The 15,122-nt window shown below is 34.3% G+C and overlaps 1 protein-coding gene across 7 annotated transcripts in view; it reads right to left on the bottom strand.

The window, feature by feature from the left end:
* DNAH8 (dynein axonemal heavy chain 8) overlaps positions 1-15,122 on the bottom strand; it is a 138,602-nt gene that overhangs the window by 121,301 nt on the left and 2,179 nt on the right. For 5 of the 7 annotated variants that reach the window (XM_013171041.3, XM_013171038.3, XM_013171039.3 and 2 more), the window contains exons 3-10: positions 12,413-12,692; positions 11,657-11,791; positions 8,574-8,658; positions 7,075-7,223; positions 6,232-6,421; positions 5,676-5,839; positions 4,406-4,582; positions 3,952-4,065 (exon numbers count right to left, since the gene is read on the bottom strand). In XM_013171041.3, coding sequence (XP_013026495.3) covers positions 3,952-4,065; positions 4,406-4,582; positions 5,676-5,839; positions 6,232-6,421; positions 7,075-7,223; positions 8,574-8,658; positions 11,657-11,791; positions 12,413-12,691 — 1,293 coding nt within the window. In that variant the 5' untranslated portion in view covers position 12,692. Of the gene's footprint in view, positions 1-3,951; positions 4,066-4,405; positions 4,583-5,675; positions 5,840-6,231; positions 6,422-7,074; positions 7,224-8,573; positions 8,659-11,656; positions 11,792-12,412; positions 12,693-15,122 lie in introns of those variants that run through there. The other 2 variants (XM_013171043.3, XM_066993833.1) reach the window with 2 other exon arrangements.

Below are 15,122 nucleotides of genomic sequence, written 5' to 3' on the forward strand. Positions count from 1 at the left end.
TTCTATGGTTGCAATATCCAGAAATTGTAGAGAAATTGTAATTACCAAGCAAATATCAAATAGTCCCAAGATGTTCTTATAAATGCAATATATGTCATGTTACATGAGACACTGTCTTGTGAGAGAGGTTACTGTACAAGACCTTCACATTTGTCAACTAATCACTACTAAAGAAGGCTTAGTTCAAAAAAAAATTTACTTTACTAAAAACATGAAAAGCATCCAAAGCATATGGTACCACTGGAGGAATAGTATCTCCTTAAGGAGTGTCTAAAAAGATTTCTTTATGTCCATAAAATTCTTCAGTCATGAGCCAAGACTAGAAGCAAATTATTTGTAGTTCCTTCATGAAGATATAAAATTTCATGGTATAGTGACACTGAGAAAAACAACCAAAAAATGCCGTTTAAAAATCATCTCCAATTGTTGTGGTTTGACCTGGCAGGCAGCTAAGCACGACACAGCTTTTCACTCACTCCCTTGACAGTGAAAATGGTGGGGGACTGGATGTTAAAACTTGTGGGTTGAGATAAAGACAGTTTAATAGGAAAGGAAAGGAGGAAAAATACACAAAACAAGTGATACACAATGCAATTGCTCACTATCAGCTGACCAATGCTTAACCAGTCCCCGAGCAATGGTAGTCCATCCAGCCAACTCCCCCAGCTTTTACTGGTACTCAACAATTCCATACTCAAGGTACAGAATATCCTGTTAGTCAGTTTGTGTCAGTTGTCCTGGCTGTATCCCCCCCAAGCTTCTTGTGCCCCCCCCAGCCTCCTTGTTGGCAGAGCAATGTGAGAAGCCGAAAAGTCCTTGACTTAGTATATAAGCACTACTCCGCTTAACAGTTAAAAGCATTGGTGTATCATCAATGTTATTTTCCTCATAAGTCTAAAACACAGCATTATACCATCTACTATGAAAAAAAAATTAACTCTATCCCAGCCAAAACCAGGAAACCAATATATTATTCAAATATTGAGGATAGTTACTTAAGAGCCTCAGTACTTAAATACACAAATATCTTAAGAGGTATGCCAATAGCAAAAGTTCCTTAATTCCTTCAGTCTTGAGTGACAGGAAAAAAGAAAAAAAAAAGGGGGGGGGGGGAACTCACCACTCTAAGTGGTGTATTCTAAATTAGGCAAGGAGATCTCGTATGAATTTGGAAAACGCTGAGGGTAGGCCTCAGCTTCCTCACAAAGTAAAAGAAGGCACATCCACCAAAAAGGTAGGTGCAGGAAGAGGACTGGCACAGATGATCAACCCTGCACAGACTAAAAAGATAATTTATACTAAAGACAATAGGATTGTTAGGTTCAATGTCAAGAAACAGCACAAGATACCTACCTTTTAACTACAAAACCAGAAAGCTCTGGGATCATGTGCTACTTAGGAAAAGAAAAAGACAGGCGCAGAACTGACAATTTAAGTACCCCTATACTAGTGAAAAATGTTGCACGCTGGTATCTGTGCCACTGCAAACTCATTCTGGTGGAGACACCATACTCTGATAAAGCGTAAGGAAGAAGATTCATTTCATCATGCTGCTTAACAGGGCAAACTTCAATGACTGCATCTCCCAGCACGTGGATGATAATGCTGACAAAGTCAGGTTCAAAGAAGGGATGCAAAGCTATAGAAGCAGTGTACTTCAGGTGCTAGCCCTCAGGACAAATGGTAGTTTGTGCAGAATTTCCATCTCTTCTAGTGCTGCAGGGATTGTTAAGAGCAGAACAATGTCCCCAGCCAAAAGATCCTGTGAGCAAGAGTAAAGCCACACCAAGGAATTCAGCAATGAAACCAAAGCTGCTGAACAGAAGGTTGCTAGAAGAAAGGTAGATGGCATGACTTTCTAGCATTTTACTTGAATAATGTTGACAAGGATTTCCTTGTCACCAAACAACTGGTCTAAACGAATAAGAGAGAAGCTAATACAATGGTAACATAGTGCCACAGGCCTAGGAAAGTTCAGTTCTGTAGACCACAAGAGGTGAGGAAAGAAGATGAGTGTTTAGCCAGGATCTTTTAAATACAACCTTCTCCAAAGTCTCTCCAAAGGAACCAGAGCATAATGCACTTTGGCCAAAGGATGACTGATGGTTCCAGTGTTGGAGGAAGCCTTCACTGCACACCTGCACAAAATACCGTAAAGGCTGAACTCTTGCTTGCAATTTCTCCAAGGCTTGAAGAAGTAGCACCAGTGGCACATCACAATGATATCACAAACACCGTACTAGAGGATTAAATTAAAATTTCAGTTTTGTCTGGCTCAGCCATTTAACTCTAAAATAGCTGAAAACCTCTTTAGGAACTTATCAGAGCTGCAATTCAGAACATCAAGAGCAAGTAAGTTTGACTGTCACTACTTAACAGAGAAGCCAAGATCCAGGAATTAAATTTGGCCTGCAAACTCAAAATAAACACACTAATACTGGGGATAGACATAGCAGGCATCCGTACATGGGAGAAAAGTGTCTTTTTCATCTTCCTTGATGAAAAAGAAAACCTTTGATACTGGACTGTACAGAGATTTCTCTAATTCAAAGCCCTGAATTAAACACTCATTCTAAATTTTCAGATAGTTGTAGTCTCCTTTGGCTACAGATATGTGACATTGCATACACCAAATACCATGTTTTATGCATACGCTGAATATCAAATCTGTATCTATTCTATGCCTAATCTTCTAATATTTAATGTATTTTAAGTATTAGATATTAAATTCAATTCAATCCATAATGCAGTTCTTTTTAAAAGAGAGCATATTCAGCTTGGATGTTATTATTTTTTAAGTTGGATACAATAGAAAACCCTGCCTAAATTATCTTGGTCTCTGGAACAACGCTCCAAGAGATGAAACAAATTCAGATTTATCCAAAGTGTTCCAGATTAAACAAAGAATTAAGTTCAGTATCCCCTAACAGTAAACTAACAAACTCTTTATTGGGTTTCTGCCCACAAATATATTTATTTAAGATTAAAAAAAAGTATTGTATCAGTTCCTATTAAATAGCTCGTCTGGTACACACTTTACTATGACTTTTATTCCCTGGTACCTGGCGCCCTCTAGTGATAGACTGAAGGACTGAAGATAAACTGCTTAGTATTAGAGTCCTCATTTCTTCTATTCCATCCAGTATCATCTCTATATCATGTATCATCACGGTCTTTTTGCTTCCCCTCAGTTAAAACCTTGAATTAGGATCCTAAACTGCCATAAATTCAGAAAAAAAAGCAACACTCCCTGAAAGCAGACAGGAGGCAGGTAGGATCAAAACAGAGAGGACTGGAAAACAAGGTGGAACAAAGAATTTTTCCTAGGCTATTTCCTCCTTCCACCCTATTCTGCAAAAACCTTTAGAAACATATACCTGTTATAACAATAAGTATTAAATATTAAAATTTTACTTTGAATTAGGGCTGAATAGTCTACATGGACAATCTTTCATTTAAGTTCTCACTAGCTGTTACTTCTACAAATAAAAGCAGTTAATATCATTTTCAACCCCAAAATATTGTATTACCCTGAGAGAAACATTTGGGACCTCATTAGGTTTAATCATTTTTTATATAATTGAAATTTTGTTATTTTGATTACAGCTGTGTGATTATTCATTGACATATGGAATTTTCAATTAAATAAATATTTTGAGATTATTGCACTATCAAATATGTATATTTCAGATCATTTAAAAATCATATTGGCAGCAGGACTAACTAGGCAATCACATGTATTTTTTATTGATAAAATACATATTTTTAAATATTTTACTGTGTAATACATAATAAAATGTTTTAATTTAACACTTAGTTTGACAGATGTTTAGAAAAATCAGTACTTTTAAGCAAATACACACAAGTCTTCTTTTGCCCTGAAGTTTGTCTTATGGACATTCTATGTAAATATCTAAACTATGCTTAAAGAATAACAAAAGGCATACTTACAAGGTCATAGTTATAAAGTGGTTGACAAACTTTCTCAAGTGTGTATAAATATTTCACATTATCTTTTGATTCATTTGCTGCATCTGTTATTCTGGCATCTAGCTCTTGCCACATCTAGAGAAAAAACATTACTGTGAAAAAACTTTATATATAGTGAACTATTTATTTTAGTTTGCACTTATGTTCCAGAAGCAAACCTTGGTAAATTGAATTTTAAAGGCACTGTCAAAACCAGCATGTAATTTATTTTTTCATTAATGATTTTTTTTTTGCCTAGGTCTCTAATAATATCTTCTTCTTTCTCTCAATATATTAAGCACACTAGCACTATAATTAACTTTTCCCCCTCTTAATTCTCCTCAGGAAATCTGTCTTATATGCAATGAAAAAAAAAAAAATTGCAATTTTTGTCCACTACAGTCAAAACCAATATAAAAAGAAAAAAATAAATTACCTTCAACAGTTTAGAATGCGCGACATTCAGAATATTAATGACAGCTTTGCAGTTGGGTCCTTTGATCTGCTCAATAAGGAAATTAAATTTAGCGGACATACATTTCCAGTGCTCTAGTTCAGTCAGGGGACCTGAATTATCAGCTTCTTTCCTCATCTGTTGACTCTCGATCAGAACCTGCAATCAATTTGGAAATAAAATAAAATATTTATTGTCGAGAATAGACAAATCATAAAAAAGAAGAGAAGGAATGTTCTGAGGATACTAACTAAACAGGAACAAGCATGTTATTGTCACATGAAAATGGTTCTGATTTAGAAAAGAATCCTAATTCAGAATTGCACTTAATGCTATTCTTATACTGAAGTCAAGGCAACAACTACATTATGTTCGGCTGCTGTCAAAAATTGGGTGGATCTCAGCATACACCTGTATTTATTTTTTATGTTTTATTTTTATGTTTTTTCTGTAATCAGAATTTGAAATGCATCCAGTTTTGGTGGAGGAAAAGAAAAAAAAAACAAAAAAAAAAACCAAACAAACAAAAAAAAACTTCTGTAAAACAAAAGTGAAAAACTATTTAATAAATGTGTTGCATATCAGATGTAAAAGTAATAAACTTACTCATCTGCATACAGATAAACATGCAGACAGCTCTGTTTACATTACATTGATATTTTTATTTACGTGCCCAGTTTATACAGATTCTGTATTAAAACACAGGTTTCTGTGCTTTATCTTGGAAATCTCAGACAATAATTTCTTGGATAACTGAGACATCACCATGTAAGATTTGCACAGGAACACCAGATGAAAAATGCCATGCCGTGCCTGGTCAAAGATCTTTCCAAGAGTAATATCTCATGCTATGAATGCAGCAGAAACTTAATACTGATGTTACACACACTGTATATGCATGTGTATAGATATATATGTGTCTATATATGTGGTATATGCAGTCTACATCAGCATTATTCCTCCTGCATCCTCCTGTCCCTTCCTCTTTATTAATATTATATAATAATTATTCTCCTTATTATATCCTCCTTATTTGTGTATTAACAGTTCAGAAACTTGTATTCTTACTAGACTGCCAGTTCCCATGGAAAAGGACTGCCTTCTCAACTTCATTTGTCTAGAGAAGTGAAGCAATCAGCATACTTAGGCACAGATATAGTTTTAGGCTTAAAATAATTTCAGGCAAGTCTCATATATCATTTCTAAGTATCTATCCACATTCATGTTGGATTGATGTGTTAAAACAACTTACTCTTTCAATTTGTCTATACCAGATCATAAGTACTTCCTCTAGCTGGTGAACCATATCAGGATTATCCGCTGCTGCTGTTACTTCCTCAAAGGACTGGAGTTTAGAAAAATTAATATGATCTACTTGTTTCAACTGAACAGTTCCTTCAATGCTTATTATAGCCCCTGAATAAAACATTAATAAAAAATTAAAAGGTGATTACAATACAGAACCAATTAAAACTTGAAAATTTGTTTCTACCAGTGTAAACAATTAAAGTTTACTGAATACAGAAATGTACTTCCAAAGTTTTAATGTAGCAGCCATTTCACTGCAGTCGTATAAAACAGAAAATTCTTTTAAATCCAGTATGATCTTCCTTAGAAGTAACATATCACAAGATAATTTTCTCAAGCAAATAATCTATCCATGTATTTATTATGCAAGTAGTTGATCATTTTATTTTTTTCCTTGAAAAAGAATGAGGTAAGTTGCTTACCTATGTCCTACTGCATTTAAAGGGAAATTCTTATATAGAATTTCTGTAATTTGACCATTTCCTAAATGCAAAGCTTACCTTCTAGAAATGAAAGGTATCTGTTAATTGTTTCCACAAAATTTTGTTTGTCTTTTGTATCCTGTTTGGTCTGACTTAAAACACCCCAATTATTTGTTGCAAGGATAGCTGGGAGAAAAACCTTTTCTATCATATTCCTAACACCATGTAAAAGTCCTTCAGTAGCATCCAAAACACAAAAGAATATATCCTGTAATGTAATAGAATGATCATTAGTGATGCAATAACTTATACGGTAAACAGTATTATAAAACCAACATTTTTTTTATAAAGGCACTCTGTTTTTGTGTATGAAAACTTTAAGGAGAAAAGTCTTGATAATTTATGAGAATCCCACACAAATCTAATAATTTGTCTTCTATAGTTGTAAAGCAGAAAACCTCATGCCACACGATTTACATAGGATAAACATGGATTTCACACATTCAAAGATACATAAAAGAGAAAGGTACAAATAAACTTTTTCTCTCCTGGAATTTGCTGTATATAAAATTTTCTAGGTAAACGTGAGTCCTTATAGTTTAGAGATTTTGATCACACCTACAACGTACTTAGTGTCATTAACTTCTTCTAAAATGTTAAGGAGGAGAATGAGAAATTAATCTAAATGTTGATTTCTCATTTAACAAGAGCTCTGCAAGATACTGAATTCACAGGATATTCTGAGTACTTGCTGAATGCATCATTGTCTCCACAAAGAGGGGAGCACAGAGTGTAATACAGGTTAACATTCATAAACTGCAGTAACCAGTAACTTTATGTATGTAAGAACAATAACACAAATAAAGAAACAAGAATAGCTACTTCTTATGTTCTTAATTTTTAAAATATATGAAATAATACCTCATGTATAGTTTTTGCATTTATAGGGCTGTCATTCTTAAAGCGAACAAAAAATAAGCATAGCCCGACAAATTTGTCTGGTGTGTTGTCCACGTACAACTGCAACATTTTACTTCCTTTTACAACTCCTGGAAATGTCCGACCACATTCTGAAAAGAATTTCACAGGTGTCACTATATATTATTTTTTTTAAAGTAAGGTATTGTAAACTGCTTAAAATGTAGTGAAATAAAATTCAGCAAAGAAATTATTCATTTTCTTCTTTTGTAAGAGAAGCAAAAAAATCCATGGTTGTCGTCATCCCCACAATTAAAAATCTATACCAAGCCTACAATATATGCCTCACAAAGCACTTTCAGTTTATTGTACTACACTGAAAAGGGAATTTACTCAGGTCCATCTTTCCGGGGTAATTTGCTGGTGGCTGAGATACCTTATAGGCTGATTCTCATTCACTCTATCAAAGATGTCATACCCAAGTGAAAAAACAGGGAAAAATGAGTAGGGAGGCAGTAAGGAATTAGACAGGAGTGGGATAGGAAGCAGAAATGGTAGAAGCAGCAGCGTATGGAAAACAGGCAAATGGTAGAAGAAAGTGAGGCAGTATTATAGGTCTTTAATGTCCTGTTCAAAAACATACTATATCGATACACTCAAAGAAAATTAGTTAAGATTATTCTGGCAACCTGAATTCTACTCTTTCCTCATTTTGAGTGCTCATATTTCAACTCGTGCATTATTTCAGTATCTGAATATAAGCTAATATGCAATGCTAAAAAAAAAAAAAAAGAAAAGGATTAATTCTATCATGTGACAGCCTATTAACATAAGATTCATCATGAGTTTTCAACCTTCAGGTTTATCACACATTTCTGCCAGTAGGTGAGGAATAATTGGCTGCAACAATCTTCTATATTTTTGATAAAGGTTAGCAGTAGATGAGTGTGCATAATACATCTATACAAAAGGGTGATAAGGGGATGAGATACTCTCAGTTTCTCTGTGAATATAATCCTATGCAATTTGATTGTTTCTTATAAGTAGGTAAGGGAACAGCATATTCAGAGCTTAGAAAATCATTATGCATTTTAGACATCAAATTCTAATTCTCTACTGAGCATTTGAAAATCAAACATTTTCAAACATTTATAACAAATGCAAATTCAAACAGGTTTTATGAAAGATGTTTATAATGAATTGAAGGCAAAATTCCTGGAAGAAATAGTTGCAAACAATTTAACATTTCAAAATAACTTCTCTTTTTATAGCCCTCCATTCAGGAATGGCTGAAATTGACAATTTTTTTTTTTTCTGGACAATTTCACAAAGCAAGTATTTACGATATGCATTTTCAGTCCTTACAGCAGAAGACTGCAAAATTATGAACAACTGAAAAACAGATTTTATTCTGGTTAATATTAAACACATTTAACAATAGACGGTATACAATATAGATGGTATACATCTGCCTTAATGTATTAATGTTGTTAAAAAGTTACCTATTCCTGGTACATCTCCTTCCTGATAGAAAATTTTCAATGCTTTACTTCCTCCCTTGGCAAAAAAAGAATCAAATGCTTCCAACTGTTAAATCAAAAAGTGAATACTTGTTACTCAAAATATTATTATTTTTATGTTGCTTTAAGATGTGCAGCATCATTTGGACATGCCACTGCTTAAAGTTTTGATGGCATTTAGTGTTTATACTCAAAATGTTATTAGAAGTTACAAAACAACATAATAGACCATTCAAATATTTCCTTCAATTACTGAACCTGCATACACAGGTTCCTGATAATTGTATAACAAATATTTATGATCTTGACAAGTAATGCGGAGAAACTAGAGGATATTCTGTTACTCTAAGAGATCTGCAAGTCTCAAGTATCAGCTGGAAGTAACTAGTCATGAAGACACTTAGGAACATACAGAGCAGGCTTGCATGACCTGACATATCCTGCTGTTGCAACTCTACTCCCTTAAAAGTAAAAGATTCATTTGTAAAACAGAAATAATATCAGACACAAGGATTTTACCCTGGAGATACTAACTGGTCACATTTCCTCAAAAACCTTTTCATGATGACAAAGATTTTGCTGACTTCTGGAAGGACAGTTATCTCAGCTGAGGGAAACGATAGTGACCCATGATCAGCTTGCTGTACCTATCTATAAAGTGACTATTCTGAAACCCCACAGGTCTCTGGACAGCAGTTTTGATTTTGTCATGTTATACAAGGTGTTTTGGTTAGTACGAATTCAATTGCAAAGCTTTGAAGTGAAAATTGTTTGCGTACAGATTATCATTTCAAAAAACATGCCTGAAATTATAACAGAGGCTTCCAAAATCTGAATTTCCGAACTGTCCTAGGCAATCTCCTGGTGAATATGTGGTTCAGCACAGGAAACAAACAAAGCTCTAACAAAGCACTGAAAGAAGGCCTGGGGGAGATCAGAAGTTCTCAGAGCGTAGAGTAAGTCTGGGTACTGATCTGGTCAAAATCTAGCTTCTTTCACAGCCTCTGTAGTTATCTGCAAGGATGATGAAATCGCTAAGATGTGGCTTGGCATTCAAACTGTCCAACTAAAGGGCTATACCTTGGTAGTTACCACCTTCCCATAAAAAAAAAAAAAAAAAAAAAAGTTCGATATTTAGCTAGCAAATGCATCTGGAGGTGCACACTTGTTCAAACACAAAGCACAAGCCTCTAGATATGGTGTATTTCTTAAGAAGCATGATCCCGCCCCAAAATAAGCAAATATAAAATTTGAATGAGAAGTGAGGTAGGAAAATAAGTAACACCCAAATGGACATAATTTAAATCCAGTCTTTTGAGAAGACAACACTGTGCAAAAATAAAATAAATAAAGGCAAGGCAGACCAAGAAATGTACACTGTGCTTTCACTTTGGTTAATAGGCAGTAGTTGATAACAGGGTTAGAACTGAAAAAAAAAAATGAAAAATTCCCCCTGAAATAGTTACATATATATATTATATACAAAATAAATTGATAAAGTGCTGAAAGGTCAATGAGAAAATCAGAAAAAGATTCACTACTGCAAAAAGTACTCCAACTTGAGAGCAAAAGAAAGGCGAACAGTAACTTTTGGGCTCGCATGATTTTATAAATGAGGTAAGATGTGAGCTATCCCTGTGGCTAGTGTTTCTGCAAATTAAGCTTCTGGTTCAAGTGAATGTAGTACAAACACTTGGTGTGTGAATACACCATATAGGCTGCTGTTTTAGGGATAAAACTTAATTTACAGATGTCAAAGACATGGTGTATACATATGGGAATTCACTAACGAAGTATTGCAAAAGGACAATGTTGATACTGTCCCATCAGCCTAAACTGTGTATGAAAAAACTAAATATAGAAAAATTCTAACTGTAAAAAGCTTTGAAATGGTGACAATAAGGAAAAAAAAAACAGAACAAAATAAAATACAGCAAAAAACACCATCTGTAAGTACGCAAAGGCTCTTATGTGTCTGAGTTAATCAGTGTAGAACAGCAATTTTATATGAAGTCAGGATGATCAAAAAATACATACCATTTAGCAAATGCAAAGAAAGGAAATGTTAGTTGATTGACAAAACTTAAAGCACCTCTATATTGTGTAAGCATTAGGAAAAAAAAAAAAGGACTGTTTAAAAACATTTTATGATGTATAAATATCAATAAAGAAATGATGAACAATGATTTTGATCAGGACTACATTCAGCTTGTAACTGAACAGCTGAAGTTCTAACAAGTGATATATTTGATCAAATGAGACAATATCTGGTTGAATTTTGAATGCTAAGTCAAATCTCTAACAGACAAAAAAATCATGCAATCAGAGATGGCAAGGACTGTGAGTTTACATATATTTATGTTGAATTTTGATACTCTACTAAAAGAGAAATTTAGCTGTTTGCTCCTGTTTTTTCAAGCACTTTGAAACACTGAGCTTTCACAAGCCCCACAAGTTTGGAACCTTCTCACACTACAGATTCACTTTATTCCTTCTTTTAAACATTTAAAAGTAACCAAAGCAATCATAACCGGAAGCTATTTAATGAGTTTTTTCCAAATGTAATAGCATTAATGAAACGGATTCATCCTTCCTCTCATTATTATATAACATTCTATATTTTCAAAATGTTTCTATGAAGTTGCATGTATTTTTGCAGTCTTGACATTTCAGTCAAGACTTGCTTTACAAACAAAATCTATTATTTTTAGAATATAATAATGTCAGGCTGAGATGGACGAAACTTGTTGGAACTGGTGGATATGACAAGAATCTCTTGGGTCAAAATAACAGCAGTAATTATGATTTCCTTGAGGTAAGAAAGATGAAAAAGCCGCTATCAAAAACCCAGGGAATATCTGAAAATCTTCTAGGAAACTCAGCTGAATGATTTAGTCAGGTGCTCATTTTAGTCAGACTCATTTTAGATGAGTCACGTGCCTTATTAATCACATTTTCTGGTAGAAACAATCTAAATGATGAATAACATTTCATATCAAAGGGGGCAATCTGCTACGTATTTTGACTAATAACCACAATTCAACAAACATACAGAACAGACTCACCGAAGGGGAATCCAAAATCATTTCTTCCACAGTTGTTACGTCTAAACCTAGCCTGACACTGAGAACTTCAAATACGTATTTATATGAAGCATCAATTTTCGTTCTTCGATATTCCCTTGCTTCTTTGTATCGAGCCTAGAACATTAAATATATCTTTCAAACAAAAAAATACAGAAATTGATCGCAACACTAACTTGCTACTTAACTTGCAACGAATGCTGAATGCTACTGTCTTCTATTATAAGAATATATAACTACTCCATTTTTAAAGAATATGTGAATTTTCAGAGGCTAACAAGAGCAAACTACTAAGAATTATTATAAAACAAAGTCAACTCTGAGAATATGACAAGGAGAAGCAAACATGAAATATACTACAGTAGATTTCAAGATATTTGTGTGCCATATTACCCAGTGTTGTTTTTTTTTTCTACAATCAATATTTCAATTTATTATATCAATACAGATATTTAGCAACATCAAACTAAAGTATCTAGAGATGATAAATATTTGCAGGAACTAAGCAGGGTACAGCTTTGCTTCAGTGTAAATTATTCAGTTAATATCTCCTGCTTCCTTCCACTATAACTTTAAAACAAAACACTAAGAACAGACTAACTTTTTACCTGGAATAAGAAAACTGAATATAAACAGAGAAACAAAACAAAAAAAAAGAAACAATTTACTTATACTGAGTTTAATTATCTGTGAAAAGAACCAGAAACATATTTCAAGACCTAATGTTGAATACTAAACCTGTTTTTCTTTTAAAGCTTCTTGCAAGGACAGAACTCCACTAGAGCTCCGACAAAACCTAGACAACTTTCGGCTGGCAGCAGAAAAAGTCTCTTGGGAAGGGGAAAAGGCTGCCATTTGTCGAGCAGGTCTGGCTCCAGCATCTTCTGGTGCAGCAGGCACAGGCAGACTGTCTTCCACAGTGAGATTATGCCCAGTACTCTTTGCTGCCTCAGGATGGGGCCCAGCAACTTCCCCAGTGTCTGAATTTTCATTATTACCTTCTTGTACACCTTCCATTCTGAAATATGCCAAAAAACGAGTGTTTATAACAATTCACATTTTTCAAGACTAACTTTTCAAGACAACTGTGAGGAATGGGAATGCAGGGAATAAAAGAAAGGAAAATGAGAGCATCTCAAAACTGACTTGCCAGGTATACAAACTTAATAGTCTCATCAAGTCCTCTCTGAGTTGTCAAGAGGCATTTATATATGCTTTTTGATAGTTTACAAATGTCATGCTGAAGATCATTACAGACAGGTTTTTAAAATTAATTTACCACGCAATTACATCTTGAGGAGCAAGTAGCGATATAATAATAAACTATTAATACTTTTACTGAATACCTGATTACTGAGAACTAGAAGTGGTTTAAATATAAATGTTTTATTTACATTTTAAGTTGTAAAATATACACACATACTCAGCAAATGAACTTACATAGAGACTTGTATAGACTTCCAAATCAAGTCTTAAACCATTGCTCCCATAAGCATTTACTCGCAATTTTTATACAGAATGCCTAAGTGTTTGCAGATATAATTTAAGATGGAGAGTATGGGTAGTATTTTTTCAGCAGAAGCATTTTTATTAAATAGAGACATAGTAAAACTATAAGATTTATCTTGATTTAAATTAATACAAAAAAAAAAGAAAAAAAAAAGATTTTTGTCATTAAAAACTTATCAAGAGAGTAATAACACCCAAGACTGCGCAGTTTTCTAATGTTGTCAGCAATGTCCTAAAAAAAACATACTGATTGGCAACCTCTTTGCACAAAGACACTTTTAAAGTTTTACACAGTACATTAAAAGTTCCTAGAGCACTGAGCACGTCAAGAAATCTTCATCACAGTGCAAGAGTCAGACTTTCTCTTAATTCTGCGACTAACCCCAGATGCCTAAGATATTAGCGGGTTAATCGTTCTTAGATAAGGATTTCCAAAACAGCCCAAAACAAAATATATTCATGGATAGCAGCTAAGCAGTTGCCTGCTATACAAAAGTGGCCCTGGCATTTGCTTCCCTTTTCTACTCCACTACCTCATAAGCCCAATAAAAGTTTGGCTTGTGAATCCCAAGCCTGTAATTCATGGCTACAAAGAAGCATCTAAATCATCTTTCCCTGTTTTCCTATTAGGAAGCATGCTCGTCTGCTTGCATTTGCCAGCTGCCATCAGTCCCATTCGGTCAATCTTAACATTCTTAAATACACAGATAATTGTTTTGTTCAGTGCCCTCACTTCTACACATGGATTCAACAACTAGTTTTAAGGAACTGTAACCATCAGTAGAGCTCCACCTGAAGTCTTCATCTTGTGGCTAGTTTAGTCCTCTAAAAATAGCTTGTTCAGCCACATGGGGAAGTCATAATGGATAAATTTTTACAGAACCCATATAAACACCCAGGGTAACAGAGAAAAACAAAAACATGGAAATTGCCACTCTACTCAGAGTACTATTACCATGAAGATTAAAATAAATAGCACAAATTACCTAGTAGTTCATACGAGGACTTTAGACAGCCAATCACAGGTATAACTGTATGTTAAATGCTCTTAGACACCATTGCCAGCTTTAGGAAATAGAAAATTAGGCTGACATGAAAAGTAATGATGGTTTCACATTACTAGCTCCTTATTTTTGCCCATGATTTGCAAAGTAGCCAGTGTTCTGTGGACTTTGGCAGGTAATCACCTCTTACAGAAAATATTCTCTTTCCTGAAGTAAAAGTACTAGGAAAAAACATCTTAGGAAAAGTCACAAAAGTCACACACACACACCAAAAAAAAAACACAAAACAACAACAACAAATCAAACCAAACCACCACCACCACCAAAACACACAAAAAAAAACAAAAAAAAACAAAAAAAAACTTAAAATGTAAAGTCTAAATTTATTAACAACTTTATTTTCCTCTATATTAGTCTGACTTGGCTGGACATCTATAAGGTCAGCAGTGGCACTTTCGTCTTTGAAACTCAGGTGGATTGGAATAGGTTGGATGTTAATTTCTTTGCCTTTTGCAGTTGTACCATGATGTTGATACTTTACCCTAAAGTTCAAGATTAGAGAGATGGGTTCTCACAGCTTTCTTTAGAAACAAAGACTACATTGTATACCAGCATCCTCCCTTACTCTCCAAACATATATGCACAAGTTGTCTGGTGTCCAGGCTGAGATTTTCAGATCTCAGCATGAGAAGAGCATGATCTTCAGATGAAAAGAGCATGAACTCCAGCTGACTACTTATTCTAGTTAAAACAGTAGATGTTCTTTTACATTCAAACTTTCTTTTCCTCCTCTCCAGGTGCCCTAAACCTTGTCTACAGGGCCTGTTCATGCAAAACAAATGAATAGTGAGCCTAGTTTCCTGCACCATCTTTTACGTACAGTTGAAGTATAGCATAAACCAACAAATTCATTCTTTCCACTTTTCCCTGGAACT

The sequence above is a fragment of the Anser cygnoides genome, chromosome 3 (genome assembly GCF_040182565.1).
Source record: "Anser cygnoides isolate HZ-2024a breed goose chromosome 3, Taihu_goose_T2T_genome, whole genome shotgun sequence".
Classification (NCBI taxonomy): Eukaryota; Metazoa; Chordata; class Aves; order Anseriformes; family Anatidae; genus Anser; species Anser cygnoides.